General features: G+C 38.9%; 1 protein-coding gene across 1 annotated transcript in view; it reads right to left on the bottom strand.

Moving 5' to 3' along the window:
- The window catches only part of LRRC28 (leucine rich repeat containing 28), a 51,314-nt gene extending 39,425 nt beyond the window's left edge, over nucleotides 1–11,889 (bottom strand). The window contains exons 1-5 of the mRNA XM_030457271.1: nucleotides 11,740–11,889; nucleotides 8,962–9,190; nucleotides 5,048–5,088; nucleotides 2,393–2,430; nucleotides 1,514–1,651 (exon numbers count right to left, since the gene is read on the bottom strand). Of these exons, the coding sequence (XP_030313131.1) occupies nucleotides 1,514–1,651; nucleotides 2,393–2,430; nucleotides 5,048–5,088; nucleotides 8,962–9,129 (385 nt within the window). The 5' untranslated portion in view covers nucleotides 9,130–9,190; nucleotides 11,740–11,889. The remainder of the gene's footprint in view (nucleotides 1–1,513; nucleotides 1,652–2,392; nucleotides 2,431–5,047; nucleotides 5,089–8,961; nucleotides 9,191–11,739) is intronic.
- Nucleotides 11,890–12,157: the final 268 nt, after the last annotated feature.

The raw sequence follows: 12,157 nt of genomic DNA, 5'->3' as shown, positions 1-12,157 counted from the left end.
TTGAACCCCAGCAGCAAAACCAGAAAGACCAGACACCACTGGATTCTCTGATTCAAGAGTTGACAACAGAAGTATTATTTCTAAGTGTGCAAAACTTCCATGTGTACAAAACTCGACACACTCAGGAAAAATGCTCAGTTCCAAAATTCTGTAAACTTGGGGACAAATTAAATGCAGTGTGCCTATGCAGCTGATACCAGTTCTTAATCAAATGTGGTAGACTTGAAATGAACCCTTCAGTAATGTAAATTATCCGTTTGAAAGTCTTTTTTGGAACCTTTTTAAGTTAATGTGTGAAGTTTTGCAGAAAATGTGTCACTTCTTCTTTGAAGAAGTCTTTCTTTCATGGTACAGCACCATAAGGTAAATTATCTTTGAGGAACATAAAGCACACTCAAGTCACTCCTTTCTTTTGAATGTAGGACATCTGAAAATTGATGAAAATTTTATTGGCCCTGGGTCATAATGTTTAACACGTTTATCTAATTTAATTCCAGAGCATTTACACAGTCATATAGTTCTTTTCCTTAAAATCATCCTTTGACTTATTAAGCTTATTACGCCTAGAGAAGTACAAGGAAAGGACAGGTACATTTCTGCACCTAAAACTTCTAGGAGCATATGCCATGCACTTCTTGAGACTAAGAAATGTTAAACTTGCAAACATATCTACATCATGTTGAAAAGTCAGTTAAAACCAGAGGCAAAAATCTAATTCTTTTAAGTTGCACCATTTTTTTTAAATGCTAGCCCTTACTTTTGTCATCTCTGCAGATCAAAGAATGCAATTATGCCATAGCAACTTTTTTTTTAATTTTAAATAATTACTATCACCATCATCTTATCTGTAAAGATATAAGGGCAATGGGAGAAGAATAACCAGCTACGTCTGCTTACTAAAGTAGTTAGAAGGCAAAAAAACCAAAAAATCATTCAAAATTTTCCAACTTCTGCTGACTTTGTGTCACATTTACTTGGAATAAATTTTGCTTTTTTTCTTATAAACTAGGAAGACAAACATTTGCTATTCACTGCCATAGTGAGGTAAAACTGCCACAGGCAAACCTACTAGACTTTTCCTTTTAGAAAACACAAAAATGGTGCTGCTGGGCAAAAATTAAGGAAGGAAGGACTGTAATCCTTTATATTCTGAAAAATCAGAAGAAACATCCCCTTATTATAATGCTAGCTGTCACTGGCATTTTGTGTCTTCTTCAGGCAGTTCAATATCTTCTTTATTCCATGGCAAAGACAGTCAAATAGATAAGGTTTTTTCCCTAGCTCAGAAGCATTTTACTGGATTTTTCTGTACCTTATGCACACAGAGCATGGATGTTTTCTAACTACAGAGTATATTTAGTACACATACAACAGTCATCCCTGCCAAGTCTTCAAATGCAAGTTGCACCACGCTTCAACTGTAAGATACAAATAAACCTAGAGCAGATCACTATGCAAATTAAGCCCAAATGTAATTTGTCACTGCTGTAATCCCTCGTGCATTTGCACTTACCTGCAGGTAAATACTTCAGCTGGTTGTTGGCCAGACGCAGGTGACGTAAGGATCTCAGGCGGCCGATCTCTGGACACACAATTTCCAGGGCATTATCACTGAGGTCCAGAAACTGCAGTTTAACCAGGGAGCCAATGGCTGGTGAGAGAAGAGATTAAAACATGAATGTGACCCAGTCGTGATGTTAAAATCTTAACTGGACTAGGAAAGGATGAATAGCCACAGTGCCTAACACCGGTGTCTAGCTGATTTTGATGTAGTCAAGTGAGTCTCAGCACTGAATTTCCAGTTTGTGGAAACACTTCTTTAACAAACATTTCTGCTGGCAGTGAGACTGGGAGAGGAAAAAAGTGTGATGGACAAAATACTCCCATTTCTAGATTATCTTCAGACAATGCTGCTCTGACATCACTTTTTCCATTCTTTTGCTTTTGTGTCTATATGATTTATATATTCAGAGGGAGTTTAAATGACTTTCTTGAAGTTGGGTATATAACTCTGCAGTTAAAGCAAGGAAAAGAAACAAGTAAAGTTGATGATATTTTAGGTTTCAAATCTGTCTCAATCTAAACCAGCCAAATATTCTCACTGAAAGCAGAGGCACTCTGGATTTTTGTTTCTGTAGATGAGTGCCATTTAGCATTTTCACTTTCTGCAATTAGAAATGAAGCAGACAGCATTTAGGTGCATTTGAGAATTCATTAAAAGAATTTAACACAAGATAAACAAGGATATTATCAACTAAGAGCAACACTGGTTTATGTTATGAAAATCTTTAATGTTCTATGTGAAAACAAAGGAAAAAATAGGCCTCTTCAAAGAAGAAAAATTAATATTTTATGATTCCTGCCACTTATTGTGAGGTGGTAGATTACTTACCTTCAGGTACAACAACTATGTTATTTGAATGAAGGTACCTGGGGGGAGAAGAAAAAAAAGAGGACACCACCTGTTACCCTCAAGGACTTCTGCTACCTAATCAGTTTGCAAAATATCCAATTTCAGACTAAAAGAGAATTCTTAAAGCCATTCCTCTCTATGACAACAAAAGCTCTAAGAACTGTATAAACTGGCAATAGATAGGTACTAAAGTTTCACTTAGGATATTACTCAATTAACATAAAAATAAGAAAATGATATACAATTATTTAAAACAAAACATTCACTGTTATACTGATAATAGGCCTTTGCTTTGAGAGTTATAAGAGGAAAGCAAAAATTAAAAAAAAAAAAAAGGCAAACAGAATAATCAGAATGAACCATATTTGGTCCCCAAGTTTCACACTAAATGCTGGGCAAGAAAAGAAAAAAGCCCAACCCCACACAAGTTACCCAATTATCAACACTTTCCCTTGCACATTAAAAACTCCTGCACCTTTACTGACTAAAGAAACAAGCACATAATCTACTTGCTGCAGGTGGGTTTTCAAACCTAGAATACACTTTTGAAAAGAGAAACCCAATCTTCCACATGGTCATTTAGGCAGCTATTGAAGGTAACATTTTTTGCTAAAAGAATATTCAGCACCCTCTGCTGGAGCACTTCCAGTACTGCTAGTAACACAAAAACTAATTTTAGATTAACATAATTTTCAAATATTGGTAAGTAATTGTAAAGGTAAACTGACTACTGAATTTCCAGTCACTTAGGCAGACACAGAAGTGACTGCCATAGCCTGTTTCTTTTCCATTCTGTTCAAAGAGAATTTCCCAAAGTAGGAGCTTCCTATCTTCTCAAGGAGGCAGAAAAAGGAAAAAGCCATACAAACATTTTTACTGCATGGAGGACCTGAGCCTTCTCTTTTTCTCTAAAAATTGCAGACATTTAAACTTTACTAAAAAAGTAACAAACCTAAATATAGCAGATATGTTTGTAGAAATCTTTATATATATAAACACCTCAGGATGAGAGCTCCTCCTATTCACTTCATCTGCAGCTCCTGAAAACACAACTATCTCACTCAAGAGAAAAAAAAGAAGTGTCTTATGGGGATCTACACCTAGTATCCCAGCAAGAGAGACACAACAGACAGATAAAGACAAGAGACTTCAAATATATATATATATATAGTGAAGCTGCTAAGGCTGTAACTTTCAGGAAAATCAGAAGTTTGTCTTTCAAAATTTCAAGGTACTGTAACAAGTTATTATTTCAACAAATTTCTATTTCCTGATCTCTTCTCTGACAGCAAAACATGTCTTACTACCTGATCAAAATTGCCAAGTGCTAATAGAGCTACACAAACCACAGGCCCACTGCAGTTCTCTCTATATCACCAGAATGTGTGGGATAATGGTGGTACAGTTTAGCTTACAGAACCCCAAATAATTAGGAGTCTTGACTCCTACAACAACCAGTGAGTTTGTAAGAGATTATTTTAATCTGTAATTCATACAGCTTTTCCTACAGGCACCATCAGATAACGTGGAGATTTCCTGATGCCCCATGGCAAATCATTAAAAACTATATCAAATACAGCAATATTTACTTTACTGCTTCAGAGCATAAACATACTCTCAAGACTCAGGCATGATGAGACAGGACTGACTCTTAAGCAAGTCAGAGACTGCAGTGACCTACAAAACAGTTCAATTATCCTGTGGTCGTGTGTACCAGAAAGGTGTGGTTTCAAGGGCCAAATTAAGATGACAAGATCAGGCAGCTGACTGCATGAGGCTACTCAGAGAGACCTCCCCCTGTTTGGAGCCAGCCATTAAATAAACAGAATCGATGGCCCATCAGTTACACAACTGAGAGTGAGCCACATGAGTAACAAGGGGAAGAGCAGATGTCCCTATTCATCCCTCTGCCACCAGTGCTACCTTACAAGGAAACTGTAACTTTAAAAGAAAAGGGGAGGGAACAAGACACTGACTCAGGGGTTTACAGTTCAAAACTAATTGCCAAATGATACAGTTCACATGACATCTGTTCTTTGGACAAGATAGGATAAACTACTCTGCCTCAAGCAAATATCATTATATAGTTACTACCACTACTTGCTCATTCCTGCTCCTATTTGATGATCTGTGACTTAGTTCCAAAAAAAAATTATTACTAAAGTCAGCAAGACTGAGCTCATAACACCCCTGGTAACTGGGGTGGAAAAGAACAAGTAGGGATGGGCTGGAGGCAGTAACCTGTTACTCTGGCTCTGTCACAACCATCTGACCACTGCATTTAAAGGTTTCAGTGCTTTATCAGGGTGACAAATGTCTACATAGGAGTTGAGAGTAAGTTTTTTCCCAATGGCAGCATTGACATTTGTCTAACAGTTCTTGCCATATTATAAACAAGAAATGATATAAAATTTTAACATGGGAGTGAATACATCTGAATATACCTCCCATTATTTAAAATTAAAAAAACAACAACAAAAAAACCCCACAAACCACAAAAAATTACCCTTTCTTGCCCTCCAAGAAAACCCTTCACACTTAAGTGGGTAAATTATGTGCAAACAATACGTTCTAGAATTATTTTAATATGGATCAGCATAATAAAAACACATTACAACTTCTACAAAAACTCACAATTCCACGAGGTTTGGAAGCTTCTGTGCAAGGTTTTCTGGCTGAAAAAGAGTTGGAGATTTTTTTAGGCTTCAAAACAAAAACCAGACACATACATACTGTGTACTCATTTTAATAGTGACACTAAAACATGTCAGCAGCTAGTCACAGAAAAAATGGCAACAAGGAACCTGCATACAATACCCTATTTCCACATCCCTGCACATTCTCCATCAGTACAAGCTGGGATATATCAAGGGTGAGCAATTTATTACTGACACAGAACTAGAGCCAGAAGTGACATTAATGTGCCCTCAGCCAGATGACACTCAGACCACTGTGACTGAAAAGATGGATTACCATAACCTTACTTTGGAAAACACATTCAAATAATTGAGCTAGTTGAAGCCAAGAGAATGCTAAGAAGCTGCAGACTTTACAGACTTGAAGCAGAGCAGGAACTATACAAGCTATCTAACCATAATATATCTTATTTTGTAATGCTCCTAAACTGGGAAACAACCCACAAACTTTGTGCAGCTTAATCAATTGCCACCAAACCAAAAGTGCTGAATCCCTCAAACTAGATTTCCATATTTACATATTCAAGTGTATAATTTTCTAACTGCCAGCTCACCCCAAGTTGCCATTCTGTTTCTGGATAGCATTTACAACCACAAATATGCATCACAAAATCAGATTCAGAAGCTTCAGATGTCATGTTAGTGGTAACTGGACTCAAAATTATGCAATTCTAAGACAGCTTTACTGCCTAAGAAATCTAATTTAAACAGATATGCTTTATTGAATAGAAATTTTTACAATACACACATATGCTGAAACAAATATTAAAAGCAGCTTGATGACACTGTCAATTTTTTCTTTAAAAAGACCCCAAAAACCTAGCAATTTGCAGGGTTATGTAAATTTAAGGTATATTACCTAAAATACTTAACTTGGTGTTTATAAAATTATTGTCAACCAATATGCTAACCTAAGGAATTAATGTTATAATATTCTTATATTGTAAATGTGCCATATCCTAGTACAAAAAATAGTTTGGTTTTAACTATGGAGCAGCAAATGATGACTCAATAAAAGGACCCGTTGACATAAAGGCCCAAGAAATGGGCTATAACTAATCGGTTGTTGCCACCTACTGGAAGATTTGCTACGGTACATTTATCTCCTCGGCACAGAATTTTATTTGGTCAAAGGGAAAAGCTGAAGCTGGGAAAACTTGCAAAGGCTGCAACTTGCTGAAAGCACAAAAAAATGAAGCTTTAATTTAAAAAATGAAGAGGGCATATGAAAAAGGAAGTTCACTGTCATCTTACACCATTTATTAGGGTGAGGATGCCAACCTGAATCACAAACCATTTGTACATGATGGTTTTACTCCTGCTTTAACTGCTTCATTTGGTAACAGCTGTTCAGCAACCAGTTCAGCAAGTCCAGAATAGAAATTCTGCTTCTCTTCAAGTACCACAATAAGAATGAGTCTGTGACACTGTTTAATATGATTTCCAACAATGAAATTGTGATTTTTAAAAAATAGTCATGATCTATCAACTGAGTGGTAAAACTGCTCTGGTCTCTGTTGGTAACAACAAATGATGATAAATGAATCATCAATTCTGCAACCAGTTTAGTGAAACTTGACTCACTCTCACACCCTCTGGTCTTTTTTCAAGAAGTGAACCTGTTGATTTGTTTGAACAGGACAGCACTGAATGTTCTCAGTTTGTAAATTAAGAATAATTATTCTTTGATATGACTGGATTGTGCTTCTGACAGTGCCATCAAGGCAAACATACTTCCTTTTAATAGATGGGGAAATAGATTTCTGAAAGCTAATGTCATCACACATGAAATGAGCAGAATTTGGAAGACTTGTCACTGGAATACAGGTGTCCCATGTAGCTTCCTGATCCATTCATTCTGTTGTAGCATTCAATCATTTCCATCTTGCCAATGAAGATAAAAATGAAATTATCCTTAGGCAAGGTATATGTAAATTCTGTCAGAGTAACTATTCCAGCCACTTTAATCTGTCAAGGACCAAAGTCATTTCATAAAAGCAAAGAACAAAAGCTGACTTAGTCACATTTTTCAGAACTCTGAAGGAATAAACTGGTGGGACAAAAGTATTACCTAACTTTAAAGAATTATGGTGCAGATATAGTTTTGAAGACTGCTAAAAATCCATGTGCAACTCAAGTATTTATTGATGAACCAGTGCTCATCATCTTTCACAGAATCAAAGGAGCACAAGGCTGAGAGATGCTCCTTCAATAAGATATTACTTTGTTTGCAACTATTCTAAGAACAGATCTCCCTGCCCCCTACAATGGGACCAACTTCCTACTATTTTACTGAAATTGCTTTGTACAAGTCCTGATGATTTCTGCTCTCATTTTTTTCCTTGTTGTCTTCTGTTTTCTCAAGAGGAATTAACCTAATTCAACTTTCTCTCACAGGGCATGTTCTCTGAAAATCCCTTGTTGCTACTTCCTGTTTTTTGCAGTTTGCTTAAGATGCTCCTAAGTATGAAACTCCAGACTCAATCTTTGCTCCAGCTTACTCTTAACAATTATTTCCTTCTGCTTTTAGTGGAGGTTGCGAAACTTCCTATGTCCTAGAAAGCCATCTGCCTTTTCTTGTAACACACTGCTGACTTGATATATTCTGGTCCACTACAACTTCCAGCATCTATTCTGACTTACTATTACAACTATTTACCCCACTAGATAATCACTGAATTTCACAAAGTGTCAAAGCAGAAATCTTTATACATTCTGGTTAATTTTTAAAGCATCTTTAATTCTTAACTACAAACCCTATCCTCCTGTTTAACAAACAAAGGACTCACCCAAGCCCAAAAAGTGCCAAAATAATTCTCTAGAGTACATACAAACCAGTGAACCATTCAAGATGAAGGAAAGGCACAAATCTTAAGTATCCTTTCAGCTTCTGGCACATGAAATGGGACCTTTATTGAAGATTCCAACATATCATTGTTAAAGCTTTAAACACTGTTCCTTAGAGTACTGGACTTCCTCTAGGAAGCACTGAAAAACCTAATTTTTGTGAATTTTAAGCAACCAGGGCCTCTATGTCCTCTGCCCTGGCTACTGTTTTACCTACCATACCACAGAAGAGACCAACAAACCTAAAAAAAAAAACAAAAACCAAAAAACCCCACACCCAAACAAAAAACAAACCCTAGTTATTTGGACACTTGAGCCTCTTGACAGTGGAAAGAAGTTTTGTCTCTACAGAGAGCCTTACCAGCTAAGAACATCTCACACAGATATTTAATCACCCCACACTGCATTCTGAGGTCACAGCATTAATTCAGAGGAAGAATTTGTCCAGTTCAGAAAAGAAACAACAAAACAAGAAGAAACCACAACAGGAAATCCCACAAGCATGAAATTAACTGCTTTTTTCTTTTATCGACAGCTGCCCAAAGAGAAAAAGTTTCAGTGGCACTTTAAACACAAGCTTAGAATTAGACCCTGAGATTGAAGATGACTTTAAAATAAGGCACAAACCAGGGTAAAAGCAGATTAGCCTAATGAGGGAATGCAGACTAGACTGCATAATATCCCCTGGGCCTGACATGAGAAAAATTTGTAGTCATTTAAAACAAAACAAAACAACAAACCTCAAGAAAACCCCCAGCAGATCTTCACAGAACATCAAAAGGGTAACTACAAAATGTCATGAGCTGTTCCTTTATTATTCTCTACATTAGCCTATGAAAGTTCCAACATAATAAAACCAAATACACTTCACAATGGATTACACCATTCGGAATCAATTTTGCTAAATTATTATTTGTTTTTCTAAATGATCATGTGCTTTCTGTTCAAAAACCAGAACTCCTGAACATACAGGCAGTAAATATTACAATGAAGAGGTTGTCATACCAATGTGGTCAGGGAATTCCTTTTCATATAGAGTCTCTCCAGGTACTGCAGCCCCTCATCTTTCAGAAGCTCCAAAGGAAAGTGATGAAGGTTTCGGTAATTTAAGAACAAGTTCTTGTGCCTTTCCAGCTTTGCCTCAGAGATTGTTTTACATAGTTCTGATGCCATGACTAATCATCTTCCAAGCACCAAACCTAGTGCACTGCATCTTCTAAAGGTAGACCCATTTCTAGGAGACAGAAAAAAAACCAAAACACATTACCAAGGTGTATGCCATGCATTCTTTCGCAGAAAGTTATTACACATTGATTTATCTAAACACACTTGTCCCAATTAATATATAAATACAGTACCCAGAACATCCACACCATAAAATATGTTAGAAGCAAGTCTTTGGCTATTTTCTGGACAAGGTTTTAGCAGTTATCAGGCAAAAAATAACAATATATTAACATACACATACATGTGGGGGGGGTTTTCATTAATTCCTGATGTACTGTTCACATAAGTTTGTCAAAGAAAAAAAAAATAATCAAGAAATCTCTCTCAAGTAACCATTATTCATGTCTTACAACCACAAAAGAGAAAAATGCACAATTTATTAGAGGATTTCTTATTCTGAGATGACAAAAACATCTTTACATAGGTCTTAAGTCAGAATGACAGATGGCAGTGAAAGTTTAAGCTTTCATACATAAAATGACCAGAAGAGAAATTGGGGATAGACAGCCAGTGAGGCCATTTTAAACTAATATATAAGGAATCTAAAATTTACAGAAAAAAAAAAAAAAAAAAATTAAGGGCTAGATGTGACAGATTTTCAGCTCTTCACTAAAAGTAAAACCAGAAATAACTATGTCAAGCTTTAACTAAAAATTTCTAAAAAATAAAAGTATTAAGACAAATTAAAATTTTTTACCTGAAATCAAGACACTATTTAGCTATTTTTTCATGTGTAACAAAAAGCCTAGTCATCAATTTGTTGTCTAGATTTAGAGAAGAGCAGCAATGCTTCATCTTTTCAAATCCAGACTAGTTATTAACTTAAAGTCAGTTTGCTACAGTCTCAGGACATAGAAATTAATTTCCATTAACAAAAGGCAAGGAATGATAACTGCTTTCCATCAATAACATTTTCCATTTTAGTTCATTCCTTTGCTTAAGTAAATTTCAAATGCTAACAGATGACTGAAGTGAAGTTACTGAGTTAGAAACCAGACTCCTACCTGATTATACAATAGTCCAGACTTACAACTGCACCAGATGTGTAAATCAAAACTACTTTATCAGTTTCAGTGATTTCCTCAACATGCAGCTAAGCAGCTTTTACCACATCTGGAAGAACACAGCATTTGTTTTCTTACAGTCCCATAAACTCTGCTAATCACAATTTAGGTGTAATACCCTGCACACCTTTTCTAGTCTTGACTTAATCCCAGTCCAAGCCATGCTAAAATCAGTTCTTCAGGCAAGTGATTACCCTGCTGAGATTCCTACCTAAGATTAGAACTTAACAGTCCAACTTTGGTTAAATAGTTTAAGAGCCACGGCTCCAGCAATTGCCCTCATTAACTTACTTAAGAAGACACAGTACACACAGCTGGCCCTTGGCACTGGCAAAATTAAAGCTCCCTTAGTTCAGCAGATGAGGGAAATTAAACCAGTACAATTCCACGCTCCACATCTGTCATCAGCATTAAAATAACTCAAGGAAAAGCATTAGAATTTTTAATGTGTATAATCCGAAAGTATCTGAGTATTAACTGCTACAGTATAAGAAATGGTAAGGGAAAGCTTACCTTTCCCTGAAGTATTTTTAAATGGAAAGCTATGAAGCCACAGAACACACACATAAAAATCCAAAATCCTTCCTATTTGTCCAGAGATGCTTTTTAGGTGTTCTGCACTTGCAGACTTCTCTTAAGGGAAGTCCCTTACACCAAGGGGACCACATTTAGCCATGGCACACACGAGTACACAGCCAAGCAAGCCCACAAATTCAAAGTCCTGTCATAACATACTCTATTTTGGCTCTTACTTCAAAAGGAAAAACCCTCCTACTTCCTTCCACCACCAGCCAAACTTTTCATCTCCAGATAATCTTTCTCCAGAGATGAGACACAAGCACTACCAAAAAGGAACAGACACAAGCAGAGTTTCCAAGGAAGGTGAGAAGGAAGGATGAGGAGACAGGGAACACCCAACAAGGACGGACCCGAGAGGAGTCAGGTCATTGGGGGAATAAAATAAAATAAAATAAAAACCCCGCCGTTTGACTGAGGATGGAGACGACAAAAAAGAAGCGGGAGAGGGAGCGGTGACGAACGGGGTGACAGCGGGGGGCTCAGGGGATCCCCAGACCCGCTGGGCTGGGACTGCCTGAGGAGAACAAGCGCAGGTGGACGGGGGAAACCTCAGAGGAGCCGCGGGGTACAAACGAAGGAGGCTGCACGGAGCCTCCCTCCTCAGCGCTCCCCGGGCCCTGGGGGGAGCCCGGTCTGCCCCGGGAGAGTACGACGGAACCGGCCTGTCCCAGCTGGGTCTGTGAGCAGGACCGACCCAAGCAAAGGTCTGAGGCGACGGGATACCGCCCCGACGGCTGAAAGGAAGCCAGAGAGGGGCAAGGAATGGGGGGTCTCGGCGGGTGAAGGCTGCACCCCCTCAGGGAGAGGGCAGCGCAGCGGAGGCACCACACACACACACACACACACACACACAGAACCCGGTCCGCTCCGCCTCGCTCCCTGCCCGCCCGCCCTCGACGAGAGAGTCATTCACCGGCGCCGGTGCTGCCGCAGCGGGGAGCAGGTATCGGGGGGATCAGGGGGATCACACGCATCGGTTCCGATCGGTGCCGCCGCCGGCCCAAGCACCCGGGGGCGGAGCGGCGCGCAGGCGCGCAAGACGCCTGCCGCCACATAACTCTCGCGAGACCCCACCTGCCCGCCCGCCCTCCCTCAGCGTCCCGCCACAACACCGCCCGCGCACCGCCCACACCTGCCCGTCAACCAATCACGGGGCAGAACACCTCCCACCAACCAATCACAGGCCCTCCCCTCCCTCTCACTGCATTCCGTCTCCTCCCCCGTCAGCCATGAGAGGGCGTCCCACCTCAGCGCCTCGCTGGGGTGTGGAGAGCGGGGTGTGGCGGAGGGGTCGGGTTCCTTTTCTTTTTCCTTTTCTTTTTCCTTTATCT

This window comes from Calypte anna, chromosome 10, assembly GCF_003957555.1.
Source record: "Calypte anna isolate BGI_N300 chromosome 10, bCalAnn1_v1.p, whole genome shotgun sequence".
Classification (NCBI taxonomy): Eukaryota; Metazoa; Chordata; class Aves; order Apodiformes; family Trochilidae; genus Calypte; species Calypte anna.
Note: the sequence above shows the minus strand (reverse complement) of the source record. Positions and strands in the feature narration are given on the sequence as shown.